At 39.2% G+C, this 13,011-nt stretch overlaps 2 protein-coding genes across 12 annotated transcripts in view; one reads left to right on the top strand and one right to left on the bottom strand.

Moving 5' to 3' along the window:
* Positions 1-3,755, bottom strand: part of cep290 (centrosomal protein 290) — a 39,797-nt gene extending 36,042 nt beyond the window's left edge. For 6 of the 10 annotated variants that reach the window (XM_034878218.1, XM_034878222.1, XM_034878226.1 and 3 more), the window contains exons 1-7: positions 3,157-3,755; positions 2,607-2,684; positions 2,313-2,382; positions 2,168-2,214; positions 1,504-1,638; positions 1,033-1,086; positions 815-835 (exon numbers count right to left, since the gene is read on the bottom strand). In XM_034878218.1, the coding sequence (XP_034734109.1) occupies positions 815-835; positions 1,033-1,086; positions 1,504-1,638; positions 2,168-2,214; positions 2,313-2,382; positions 2,607-2,684; positions 3,157-3,270 (519 nt within the window). In that variant the 5' untranslated portion in view covers positions 3,271-3,755. Of the gene's footprint in view, positions 1-814; positions 836-1,032; positions 1,087-1,503; positions 1,639-1,780; positions 1,951-2,167; positions 2,215-2,312; positions 2,383-2,606; positions 2,685-3,156 lie in introns of those variants that run through there. The other 4 variants (XM_034878220.1, XM_034878228.1, XM_034878223.1 and 1 more) reach the window with 4 other exon arrangements.
* A 174-nt stretch (positions 3,756-3,929) lies between these two features.
* The window catches only part of tmtc3 (transmembrane O-mannosyltransferase targeting cadherins 3), a 26,859-nt gene continuing 17,777 nt past the window's right edge, over positions 3,930-13,011 (top strand). Inside the window, exons 1-4 of one of the 2 annotated variants that reach the window (XM_034878229.1) lie at positions 3,930-4,195; positions 4,962-5,175; positions 5,482-5,700; positions 10,534-10,633. In XM_034878229.1, coding sequence (XP_034734120.1) covers positions 4,987-5,175; positions 5,482-5,700; positions 10,534-10,633 — 508 coding nt within the window. In that variant the 5' untranslated portion in view covers positions 3,930-4,195; positions 4,962-4,986. Of the gene's footprint in view, positions 4,200-4,961; positions 5,176-5,481; positions 5,701-10,533; positions 10,634-13,011 lie in introns of both variants that reach the window. The other variant, XM_034878230.1, reaches the window with a different exon arrangement.

The following is a 13,011-nucleotide window of genomic DNA, read 5'->3' as shown; positions in this document are numbered from 1 at the left end:
GCTCTGCAGTCACACAGTTTTACTTTACACAGTAGCTTGGGCCGGGCTTGGCATGCATTGATGTTGTGAGTGGTACCGGAGCAGAAATAGAGCTGTATAGAGCAAGAGATAAGACAACGCTGCAACTTATTATTTTGATTTTGATTTAAACTTGGCTCAATCTAAAATCCTCCTGCTCAGCTCACACGCTCTGGTCCCTACTGGACACCTTACACTCTCTTATCCTTCTGTAAAAAGCTGTGGCAAAATAACATAACAAGCAGTAAAACATGAGCAATAAGTGACCATTTGTAGAGATTTTTCAAAACGTGTACACCATTTACTTGCTCACTTGTACCTTTAAATTAGCCTGGAAATCCAGACCCAATCCAAAAGATTAAGAGTCTGCTATTGAGTAATAAAAGTTGCCCATCTTGAGGGGCGGGACCAAGCGTGCATTTGAACATCTCACTGCACGCAATTTGATAACACTACAACCAATCACAACAACACACAGGGTGACGTATCCAGAGCCCCATCCGCTTAGCTACTAGCAGCGCTAACTGGCAGATTAAACTGTCGTCATCTGTTTAGCTCGCCTCTGGTCCACCTTTATCAGATTCACCGATGTGATTGGTACAGCTTGACTACAAGGGTATAGTCAATGAGCAGCATTGCTCAATGCCAGAGTAACTCACTGTGCAAATTCAAATTGTGCTCTCGAGAGAACTCTGGATTTCCAGGGTACCTTTAAACTAAAGTACAAACACTATCAAACTGATAACTAATTTGAAAAACTAAAACCTAACTTTACATGACAACCTATGTTTCTTACCTTCTTCTTAAGCTTTTTTATCTTTGCCATTGGATAAGAAAGAGATGAAAAGAGATGATGGATTTTTAGAAAGCGTTCATGTGAGCAAAGGATGGCAAAGCACATGAGACTAAACAAATTTGAAATTACGAAAGACGAGATGGTGGACTGGCTGAGGATGAAGTGATTAGTGAACAAATCTTCATGATCCGTATCATGTAGTGCCAGATGTCAAATACCTCTCTTTTCAGCTTCTTGACCTCATTCTCAGCCTCCTCTGCTCGCACAACCAACTAGGAGAACAACACAGAGAGTAAACGCAGAAACATAGTGCATATTTAACTACTCTAGATGCACAAAAAACTTGGGTTACATTTGCACTTGGCAATATTCTTTTTCCAGTGATAAATAAGATTAGTGCAACTAAAGTTTATCACTCAAAGAATTTAAATATGGCACTTGTAACAAACCACTAAATTTCAAATGTTAGTTAAAATATAAAGATATGCAGTAAACCCACTGGCACTCTCTTTCCATGAATCACATCAAGGGACAAAAATAATGTATAACATTAGTTAGACATTGTAACAAGCATTGTTATCTAAACCAATGTCTAACTAATAAGCTAATATGTGTAAGTCAGTCAAGGACGGAGTACTGAATCCATAGTCCTATGCCATGTGTGGAAATTATGGGCAACATGTTCATACCTCCTCATTGGTTGTCTTTTCCTTGCCCATTTCTTTCTTTAAATGGGTCAACTCCTTCTCCCGCTGCTCCAGCTGGGTCTCAAGCTGCCGAATCTCATCTCTCAGAAAGCGGCTGTCTGGCCCTGTGCCGGAGGGCTGAGCCGTGTGGACCGGAAACAAGACATACAAACAAACACCCAAACAACCCCCACCGAGAAACCTCTTAGTCTTACATCACCTCCATCTGTTCACAATACATGCATACACTTTCACTTACAATTCCCAAAACAAGGATTACCTTTTTCTTTGCATAACGAAATTTGGAAGTGCAATTTTGGATTACATACTAATCTTAAACAATGAAAGAAAAATATCTAGTTAAAACTATAAGTAATGGCTATCAGCAAGCAAGGAATTAGCTGTAATCTTCTTAGGTGCTGTCCTTCAGTGGCCACCACAACCAATCCCTTTATAGCTAGCGTTGCACTCCTTGATTGGCTAAAAGATTTGGCCAGTAGTAAAAAAAAAACAAAGAGGGAGTTTGTTCACATGTAATAATATTTACATTGCACCACTTCTGCCTCCTGATAACTAATCATTAAAAATGCATTGATTCATCCTCTGCATCAGAAAATTGCAGACATTCTGTGTGACAAATACACAGACAGATGCCGAAAAGTATTACCTTATGCTCTTGTTCCAGCCTCAACACCTTGGCTTGGAGTTCCTTTTCTACAGTCCAGAAGACATGATCAACAATGTAAAACAGTGCTCGTTGTTAGCAAAACTTAAAGATATGAAACATTTTGACTACCAATCCTTGCACTAACCGGTTTTAGCATGTTTCACACCAATGTCCTCAAGAAAGTTGTAAGCAATAGTAACTTCCTGATCCTTAATCTAACAGGAAGAGGGAGAGGAGACAATTACATCTAAAATTTATTATTTTAATTGCAATATCTCAAGCAGTACATGCCCACAAAATTTCATAATTGCCAATAGCGTAAACTACAGTTAGTAATTGTAAACTAAATATTGTTGCTTATTGACAACACATGCTAATAGGCTTGTTAATAGAAATGGTTGGGAGAGATCAGAATCATTGCAACAATAATACTGAGCACCTTCAATAGGGTCTGAAACACTCTGAAGACTTGAATAATGTTCTCCGCAGATTTATCCTTCACCTCCCATTCCTCTGTCTGCATGGAAAGCATGGTTTAAAGTGAGAAACAGTAAATGCAGATTCATTTGAACTCATAATAAAAATGTATTGATAGAGCAAAAGAACCTGAAACAAAATAGTGATAGAGACAGAACCAAAAACCATTTATAAAAAAGATATACACTCCTTGGAGCGAACAAGGATCTTTTGCAGGTATGTGAGACTACTATGTGGATTATCTGGGCAACAGTGACCACAGGAGAGGGCAGTCATAAAAAGTATAACTACATGTTGCTGACAAAGCCACTGAGCAAGAGCTGTAATACCCTGAACAATAATCTCAAGTGGGCAGGAGCACAGTTGTCTTGCATTGTTAAGTAGCAATAGCTACACATACACAGCACCACTGTACTCAGCATGTAACTTAAAACCAGAAAAGCGTTAGTGGATGGGCAACTCAGCAGAAATGTGAGATGTAACAAATACTGGTGTGAAGTGTTGACAATTACCGAAACGAACATGTCGAAGACCTCGTCCACTTGGTCTTTTTCACATTCAAGGAGGCTCGCTGGGTCAATTGTCGTCACTTTATCCCACTTAAGAGCAGCAGGCATCTTGGCCATAGCGTGTTTGTAAAGATTTAACAAAGAACTGAGCAGACACCTAGTTAGGTTAAGTGATAACTAGCTAGCTACACAATGTTGGTGTTCGCTTGCTCATTGTACTTAGGAAGCTATGGTAAACATTTCCGTGCTCCCCAGAATTAGCCTTATTGGTAGCACAAACTCTAGCTTATACTGAAATATGTGTAGCTAGTTAGCTAACGTTACATTTGTGGTTACGTTTAGGTAACATTACGATAACGTTACTGTACAAACTGCTAACTTTACAAGACATTCGGAGATCAAACAACTCCACATGTGGTTATGAATTAGCTAGCTAAAGTTGAAGTTTGCTAGACGCTGTGATTTTTAAGTTAAACGTATACACCAAATGTCTGTTATTTTACATCACTCAGTAAGATGACTTAAATGTGCCAGACAGAGAATATGGGATAACATTTACGTTACATGAGAGTTAAAATGACAGTAAACCATAGAAAGTGAAATGAACAGTAAACAGCCATCCTGAGGTTTCCATGATGTGACGCCTCGGCTGCTAGGTTACCACTGACAACACTGGCTAGCTAGCTAACTAATTAAGCTACCGTAAACATTAGTCCACAAGATAATACAACTAGTAAAAAGTGAATAGAGGACCCTTGTAGAGAACTTAAACAAAATATAGAGACACGAGGTATATAGCGTTACCACAAAGTACTTAAAAGTCGCATTTTAACAACTTGCTATTGGTCATCGAGTCTAGCTAGCTTTGTTAACATTTAACTTGCGCGGTCACCCCTGCACCGGAAGTGATATTTGTAATGAAGCGGAATGCCGCTTGCCAATGAATTGTTTAACATTACTCCGTTTGTGTGACACTGTTAGCTAACCATTCCAAGTTATTGATATCACCTCTACAGTCACCGTCTGCCCCGTTACAGACACGGTAGGTATGACATTTTAGAAATACTTCAAAAATACATCTGCATCCATCTTATTCGTCTTGAAGACTGGCGTCCACCTAGTTAGCATTAGCTAACGTTAGCTAAGTGTGCCTTATCTTTAGCTAACAGTAACGTTATGTTGCAGCAGCCAGTCAGTGCATGCTAATGTTATGTGTTTTTTTTGTACTTTTACATTAGCAATCGAACGATAGCAATGTGTATTATTTTAACCAACTCCTGCCTTTGGATAGCTAGTTAACGAGCTATTTAAAGAGGGTAGTATTGGCTAGCTAGTTTTAGATTGCTGTTAGGGTTCACCCTCCTTGCAAGATACCATAACGGCTAGGAAGTAACGTAATCAGAATCAGCTTTAATGGCCAAGTAACGTAAAGTGGGAACAGTGATATTTCTTGCAATCATAGTAACGTTGCATACACAGCGTGTATGCAACAGAGACACAGATATACGGCTTTAAACAAGGACAACAAAGTAAACGTGAACATTTGACTGCTATGTATCGTTGTAGATGTAGTTTGTAAATAAAAACGTATATTTATACATATACACATACGTACATACTCACATGTAAACAAGCAACTCGATGAGTTCTATTGTGACAAGGATGCACGTTAAGAAAAGTAAAAGAACTGTGAGACATGGTTGTTACTTTAATTCCAACCGGGAAATCAATCTACAATACAAGATACTTGCTTTACAGCTTTGTTGTCAGCTAATTGGAATATATGTCAAACCTCTTTGTTTGTACAGTGATCAATGACAGCTTTGGTCAGCCATGGCTGCCATGTCATGGAAGGAGATTTTACTTTTGACTGGACTGGTGGTGGGATGTTATTGGAACAGTCTATCGTGTGGCTTCGCGTTTGATGATGTCTCTGCAATCCTTGATAACAAGGACCTACGGCCCTCAACCTCTCTCCAAAACCTATTCCGTAATGACTTCTGGGGAACACCCATGTCTGAGGTAAGTCATGTTCCATGACACATTTCTGTGGTTTATCAGTATGGGCTTAATTTTAGCATACACTTTATTGACAAAAAGCTGAAGTTGCATGCCTGAAGAATTTGCATTAAGTTTAAGTGGTGATTTATAATCAGTGTTATTTAGGTCAAGGAAGTCCAGTTTAATTTTTAGTAATTTATTTGCAACCTCCTTAGATTAACTTGATTTTAAAGTAATTTCAAATAACGAAGGCTTTACTAAAACATTTGTCAGCCTTTAATGTCTCTATTGGTCAGCTGAGGGTACATTGTGTATGTCCCCCTACAGGAGCGGAGCCATAAATCTTACCGACCCTTTACCGTACTCACCTTCCGACTGAACTACCTCTTCAGTGAGCTGAGTGCAGCTTCCTACCATCTGCTCAATGTTGTTTTGCACGCTGTAGTATGTGTGCTTTTCCTGCGAGTGTGCCGATTGTTCCTGGATAAGACATCCAGCTTGGTGGCAGCATTGCTGTTTGCTGTGCACCCCATCCACACTGAAGCTGTAAGTTTACATTTACTAGGTAAAGGCTATGTATGGAATGTACAGTATGTTATATTTTCCGCGTCTGCAGACTCGGACTGGTCGCACAGACACAATGTTCCATGTGGACACATACATTTCCTGGAACCGCTTATGTGTCCGTGCGACCTACACAGGTCTGCAGCTAAATGTGAAGTGTACGTCCAAGCCTGTCTCCATTGCATCCACCTGCAAGATTGTCAGCTGTCTGTCTGTCCGCCTGGTGTACTCTGTGTAATACGGCCAATTTAATCCACCAGTCCTCATCAATTAAGTGGCATGTGTCACGTAGCTCACTGCTGTAAGCACCTTATCTCTCAGTTGTGGGCGTCTACCAGCAGAGAGTCACGCACTTAGCAGAAAAAGAGCTTAAAACCCAACTTGCTAGTGCCAAATTTGCTCTATAATTATAGTGAATATGAGTAAAATACAGACTTTGCTTATCCTGTGCAAATGCTTCTAAATCCCATGAGGTCCGAAGTTAATACTAGTTACGTGCAAATAGTGCTTAAGACTGTATGACCAAACAGAGGAACAACTCTGACTGTGACGTTAAGTAGCACCACCCGCAGATACATCACACAAAATAGAAGAGGAAAAACATCAAGTCAGAACTTAGAAGTCAGTGCTTCTATTTACAGAAATAGCAAACAATATAGTTTTGACGTCCAAAATGTACATGTCTTCATTAAACAGGGAATGGGGATTAGGAAACTACTCGTTGGTCGCGTAACACTCATAACATCACCACCTCAACATTGCTCCAACATGCCCACGATCTCGGACGGGGCATCTAAGTCAGACACTGTTTCAGTTTTGCCACTTCTGGTATCCATCTGGTTGGGTTGCCCACAGAATGAATATTTAAGATTTTCCACTCACAAAGAAGCCATTTCAAAATCACATTGTCTTAAGATATAAAAAAGTCAGTCAACTCCAGTTGCTGCAACTTGTCAGCTTAACCCCTTCTGTTAGTAGAGCATTATTATCAGTCCTCTTACTATGGATATTTATTTGGGTTGCATTGTGATCTTTTCAACTGTATATGTATATCATTTATTTAAATTTTTTACTTAAAGTGACTAACTGTAACTTTCATTTTTCAGAAGCCCTGTCATTTTTCATACTATGATTTTAAATGACCAGTAACAGCAAATGAGACTAACTGTAAAAAAGAATGCAATTTTTATATCGGTTTTTTTTTGTAAGACCTTTGCCCGGGTTACATTTTTCCCACGCAGTCACAGAATGACTTGCGGCAGAATGACGGTGCTAGAGTAACACATTCTGATGGGTCACAGATTTTTGTGCAACACTGTAAAGCTTTTGTTAGCATATCCAGCCTTTTGAGCCAGGTAAAAGGAAGCAGGAGATTTCCTTATATAAGCCAATTGTACTTACATTTTTTTTACAAGTTATTTGCTATAGTTATGGCTAGTACTGGGGCAGGGCCATCACAGAAAAGAAGGAAATTAAACCAAGAACTAAAAAATAAAAGGGAAAAGGGAAAGACAAGGCTACAATGTTAGTCACACTCGATCAGGCTATCAACACAGACAATTACGGGATTGTGAATTATTCAAACCCCACCCCTAATTGTCCCCCTCATGTATGTAATGTTTCTTGTGAAAAGCGTCTGTGGGTTTCATATATTGCGCTATATCAATCTATATATAGTTATTACTACGTTGGTTGCTACAACAATCTCTTAATGCTTAGGCTGGCTGCCAGGTGTTCTTGAGCAAGGGATGTTTGTGTGTATTTCAGGCCTGTGTGTAGTGATTACTAACAAAACAGAGTGTACGTTGTAATTTCCCCAATGGGATCAATAAACAGTATAAACTATTATTATTAACTTACCATATGCAACACTTGAAATGCAACGATGCACCTGTAAAGTATTCTTTTATTGTAAATTAATGATTTCCGGTCAGAGCATTTTATTCATTGCAGCTGTATGCCCTCCCCATAACGCTACCTCGGTAATACAGTGGGCAATACAGCATCGTAAAGAAAAAACCTTTACGACAGCAGGTGTGGTTAAAAACTACCGCTTTTGTCCAAAGTGGCTGCTAGAATCAATACAAACGGAAAGTTAGATAATGCGACTTCTAAAGGTTCCATGGCATAAAAATGTCACTTTATGAGTTTTTTTAACATTATAATGAGTTCCCCCAGCCTGCTATGGTCGCCCGGTGGCTAGAAATGGCGATAGGTGTAAACCGAGCCCTGGGTATTCTGCTCTGCCTTTTGAGAAAATGAAAGCTCAGATGGGCCGATCTGGAATCTTGCCCCTTATGTTACCGCCCCTTTCTCTGCTTTGCCCGCCCAGAGAATTTGGCCCATCCATTAGATAGAGAGAGACACATTGTGGCTTTAAAACGGGCAAAGTGACAGTTGGTCGAGGCCTTACCCCCACTCTCTACCTTGCCCCTCTCCTCTTCAAAAGCTACAGACTCAGAAATGGCATGTCCTAATTAAAGCTTATTGTGGGACAGGTTCTAGTGGCTTTAATTCTGCACCAAGGCAGAATTTTGGGATAGAGACTTTGGATAGGTATTAGGGGACCACTAAGGTGTATATGAAAGCATTCAAAGAGCACCATGTCGTGGGACCTTTAAGGTTATTTTTTAGATTGAAAAGTTAGTTGTTAACTATTATCTTGAATGTTATTGGGACCACAACGTTTATTGGACTTGGAATCACGATCAGAAACCAAAACCTTTTTCTTATTGCTTATCATTTGAACTTGATCTCATTCTCTTCTATAGAGCCGGCCTTAAAAAAAAAAAGTCTTGCCCAATTAGGACTTGTAATTCATCCTATTCAACATAGCTGAACTGATGATCAGACAGGCCCTGAACAGAGTAGAAAAACAAAGAAAACATTCTGCTTCTTGGGACGGAGTGCTTCTGTTACACAGCATGCACCACTGCGCCAATCTTCCTCATGGTGTTTTCTAATCCATGCAGTCTCTCAGACTTCTTGAATGGAAACAATTTGCCTCACAAATGAGCCCTTAGAGTTAGTCCAGCAAATGCCCTTCATGTTATCGCCGTCTGGAATCTCTCTCTGAACGGATCATTTGTTTTTTAGTTATGCTCCAAGCACTGAAGGTCCCTTCATGATAAGTGCGTACAAAGACTCCTGTGTTTCCCCATGTCTTTCTCAGTGTCTGTCTTTTTGAATGGAGACTTCAGTTTTTTTGTATCTCCAAGTATCTTCAAATACAGATTATTTAGTGTACTCCACAACAGTATATTAAGGCTCCAAAATGGCTTTAATGGAAAAGCACTCAATGAATAGCTCTGCCCCAACGATGTACAGACAGACAGACACACACAGAAAATTGGACTTGTAGTCTGAGTAAATCAGCCAAATTAACAAACCAAAACGGTGGTCAGCCTTTCTACCATTCGGTTGAATTAGCTTTGATTGGCTGACAAGACTGAAGAAGTACTGCATCCTTAGATTTCCTTGTTACTTGTGAATCTTTCTTTCACGGACTTAGTAGTAAATATGTGAGCAAATCACAGTATCAACTTATTCGGTGATAGAATAAAGTATCTCTATATGTATTTAGAAAATGACAATCAAACAAACAGTCGGCAATCAAACTAAAACAGTGAATGTAGCACAGGGACATACATGTTTTCTTATTAACATGACTCCTGCATAAGTATTTTGGCTTCCTTCATCAAGTGAGCTAATGCAGTAGTGTGGCTGATAAAGTAAGTGTAGGTAGGTATTGTGATCCTGTTCTTGCAGTTTTTTATTATTATTTACAGGCCAAACCAGTCAAAAGACACATGGTCGCTGGTTTCAGCTAAATGAGCAGCTAGTGGATTATTTCCTTCACCACCAATTGACACTTAGTCAGTCAGTCAGAGAACAATGCATGAGCAGCCTTTTTTAAGTTTGGATGTTTACATCTATCTATGAAGTTGTAATCTTCTTGCAATGCTTAGTGTGCTCTTAAAAGACAAGACAAAACAGACTCTTCTTTTGTAAAGGGCTTTGTAAAACCTTTTGTGGGACCTCATGTGTGGTTTTAAAATATATCTCTCTCTAAGAGACCATGCCTTGGGTTATGGTGGAACTGAGAATGTTATTCTATCTTGTTAATCTCTCTCTTTCGTTTAATTTCCTGGTTAAACAGACAAACAACGTGATGTCAATATTGTTACTAAACTAACAAAAATGTAAAATATCTGTTGCATTTTTGTACTACCATTTCTGGTTGCTTATTGGTTAAAAGGTATGCATGTACCATTACATCTGTGATGAGCTAAAATTAGTGAGAAAGTTATTTGTTCCACACGAGGGCAGTCATCATTTACACAAATGACAGACGTTAATGTCGGATAGGCTGCTTTACAAAGATCTTGTCATCCGCTGAAAGTATTTGTCTGAACAGACCTGTTTTCACAGCTGGATGGAAGGGGTTACCGCCAGTTACAGTATACATATGTAATGTTCTCAAAGAGATTAGAACATAGCATTATTCTTTGTGTTTTTTTTCCACTTGAGGTGTATGTATTTGATTTATCTCTGGTGGTTATTGAACCCTGGGGTGAAATATTCATGTGGGAACTTCCGACCCTTTTGACACTTAAGAGACTGTTGTAAAATAAAGATGTAGGTTACTTTATCTCACTTTTTGTTACAAGCAAACACATGATTGATAAAAACGTGCCGTTATCAAACAATAGTAAACAGCTCAAAAGGTGTGTGTGTGTGCGCGCGCGCGCCCTGTCGTTGTAACCAACACTGCCGATTTAAAACGAACTGATGGATGTCACTTTTTATCATCAGGTCACAGGTGTAGTTGGCAGAGCTGAACTTCTCTCTTCAATCTTTCTCTTGGCTGCTTTCCTGGCCTACACAAAATCAACAGCTTCAGACCACTCCATTGGTAAGTTGGATGTACCTCACGGGTCTCTTACTTAATTATGTCTGATGTACAAGATGTGCTAGGTTCTTGTTATGAAAGCTTTTTTTTTTTTCATGTGCGCTTCTATTAGGACATTGCATACATTTCAGAGGCATGAAACCAAACTCCAAATTCCCATTTGTAACTGTATGACAAAGGTTATTCGGTAACACAGAAGGCCTCTGGCAAAATTATAGTTCTCATTTAAGTGTGTGTGTGTGTGTGTGTGTGTGTGTGTGTGTGTAAAATAGTCCACAGTCAAGTGTTTTTGTGTGCGTGCGGACGGGGGAGGGGGGAGGGGAGGGCGTGAGAACAAGGATGTCGGTGTCAACAGAAATAGTTGGGATAGGATCAAAGACCTGGCTTGGAGGAATACTGTCAGTGTTCAGAAGCCCGAGGCCACAGTTTACTTTGCAGCAAGGTTAATTAAAATGGAATATCTATCATTGAGTTAATTATCTTATCATTAAATATCATTGTTTCTAGAGGTCTACTGCAATAGCTTTACATTGTTACTGTGTTGATTGCTTAATTTCCTTATGCAGGTGCCACCTGCATTTGCTGTGTTTTGTTTGTGGTTAGTAATTTGTTGCTGGTAGTCATGGACTCATTGTCACATAGTTAAAGGGTGGGGTTTGATATTAAATGTACCTATATAGCTGTTTTTCTATAATTGCACCCTGAGGAAAATCTCCATGTCGCAACCATTTTAATTTCTTTTTCACTTAATACTTAACACTCAATAACCACCTTTACACTTATTAGATTCACATTGAATTGTTCTAGTTATGTTTCATTCTTCTGTTTACATTTGTAACAAACCAACAGTAACCATAACAGTAAGTTGAGGCAGTAACTTGTATTGAGCCCAATCAATACTGGGTTTCCTAATGTGATGTGTGAGAGTTTCATTCATTTCATTTAATTATTCAGTAACATTTTTGTTTGAGGTGCCAGTTTTAGCCAACCAGCAAATTTTCAACTGTGGTTCTTTGGCCAGAATGTTATGAGAACCATCATTTGACTTGATCAGTTGTTCTCCGATGTCAAGTCAGCCATAAAAGTTTATAATCAGATAATGAATGGACATTCTGGTGTCTAAAGGATTGGGCGGGCGATCATGAGCCGTGTCAGGGCCATTATTGTTGCATATTATTATTGTACTGTATATATGATTGTTGGAATATTGTTGCATATTGAATTCAATTTCATTCATAGTGTCAAATCATACCTGAAGCTATCTCAGGATACTTTACAAATGGAACAGGTCTAGATCACACTCTATAAGTTACAAAGACCCAACAATTTCCCAAACTATAGTATTGTTCTCCATCTCTCTCTTTCATTTCATTTCCTGGAATAAACTTGTCATTGTTCTGTTACATACAACGCAATGTCAATATTGTTACTAAATTAACAAAAACGTAAAAAATCTATTGCAATTCTGTACTGCCATTTCTTGTTGCTTATTGGTCAAAAGGTATGCATGTACCATTACATCTGCGATGAGCTGAAATTGGCCAACAATATCAGCCATGCTGACAAATCAGTCTAGATTCAACCTTTGTTGATTCTTTGGCATGTCTTGTGTTTGTGCAGGTTGTTGCTGCCTGCCCGTCAACACTGTTTCCTCGGGCACGTGGCAGCTCTTTTAAGCTGTGTCCCAGTTCAGAGGCTAAATCCTAAAAGGATGAAACTGCTCTTCCTTCCTTAATGAGAACAAAACTCATTCATTCTTTCATGTCGTTTTTATTCAGGCCGTTAACATTAAGTCACAGAGTTTATAATTTAAAAGTTCCTGACCAATATGTTGCCTTTAATTTGTAAATAAAGAATTAATAACACTGGGAATCGGGGGACGGTTCTACAATAATACACTTGGCATACATTATTGTTTGCCCAGGCCAGTGGTTTTGCAAAGTGCAAGTGGTATTTCCCCAGTGATTGATGAAGTGCAAATGCTTAACTGTGATATTTCCTGACTTTTCCCTACGCATTGAAGAGGACTGCCTGAACTAGAGCTACCTAGACCGATGGCCCTGGTGTTTTTTTTGGCACTTTGCAGACTGATCTGTAACCGCGTTTTATTTGCCTGATAACCGATAATTAAAAGACCCACGGCATGACAATTTCTCTTCATTTAACATTAATATGCGTTCCCCCAACCTGCCTATGGTCCCCCAGTGGCTAGAAATGGGGATAGATGTAAACCAAGCCCTAGATATCCTGCTCTGCCTTTATGAAAATGAAAGCTCATAAGGGCCAATCTTGAATCTTGCCCTTTATGACCTCATAAGGTTACCTTCCTTTTCTCTGTTTTGCCCGCCCATAGAATTCGGCCCACCCATGAGAGACAGAGA

The sequence above is a fragment of the Etheostoma cragini genome, chromosome 8, assembly GCF_013103735.1.
Source record: "Etheostoma cragini isolate CJK2018 chromosome 8, CSU_Ecrag_1.0, whole genome shotgun sequence".
Classification (NCBI taxonomy): Eukaryota; Metazoa; Chordata; class Actinopteri; order Perciformes; family Percidae; genus Etheostoma; species Etheostoma cragini.
Note: the sequence above shows the minus strand (reverse complement) of the source record. Positions and strands in the feature narration are given on the sequence as shown.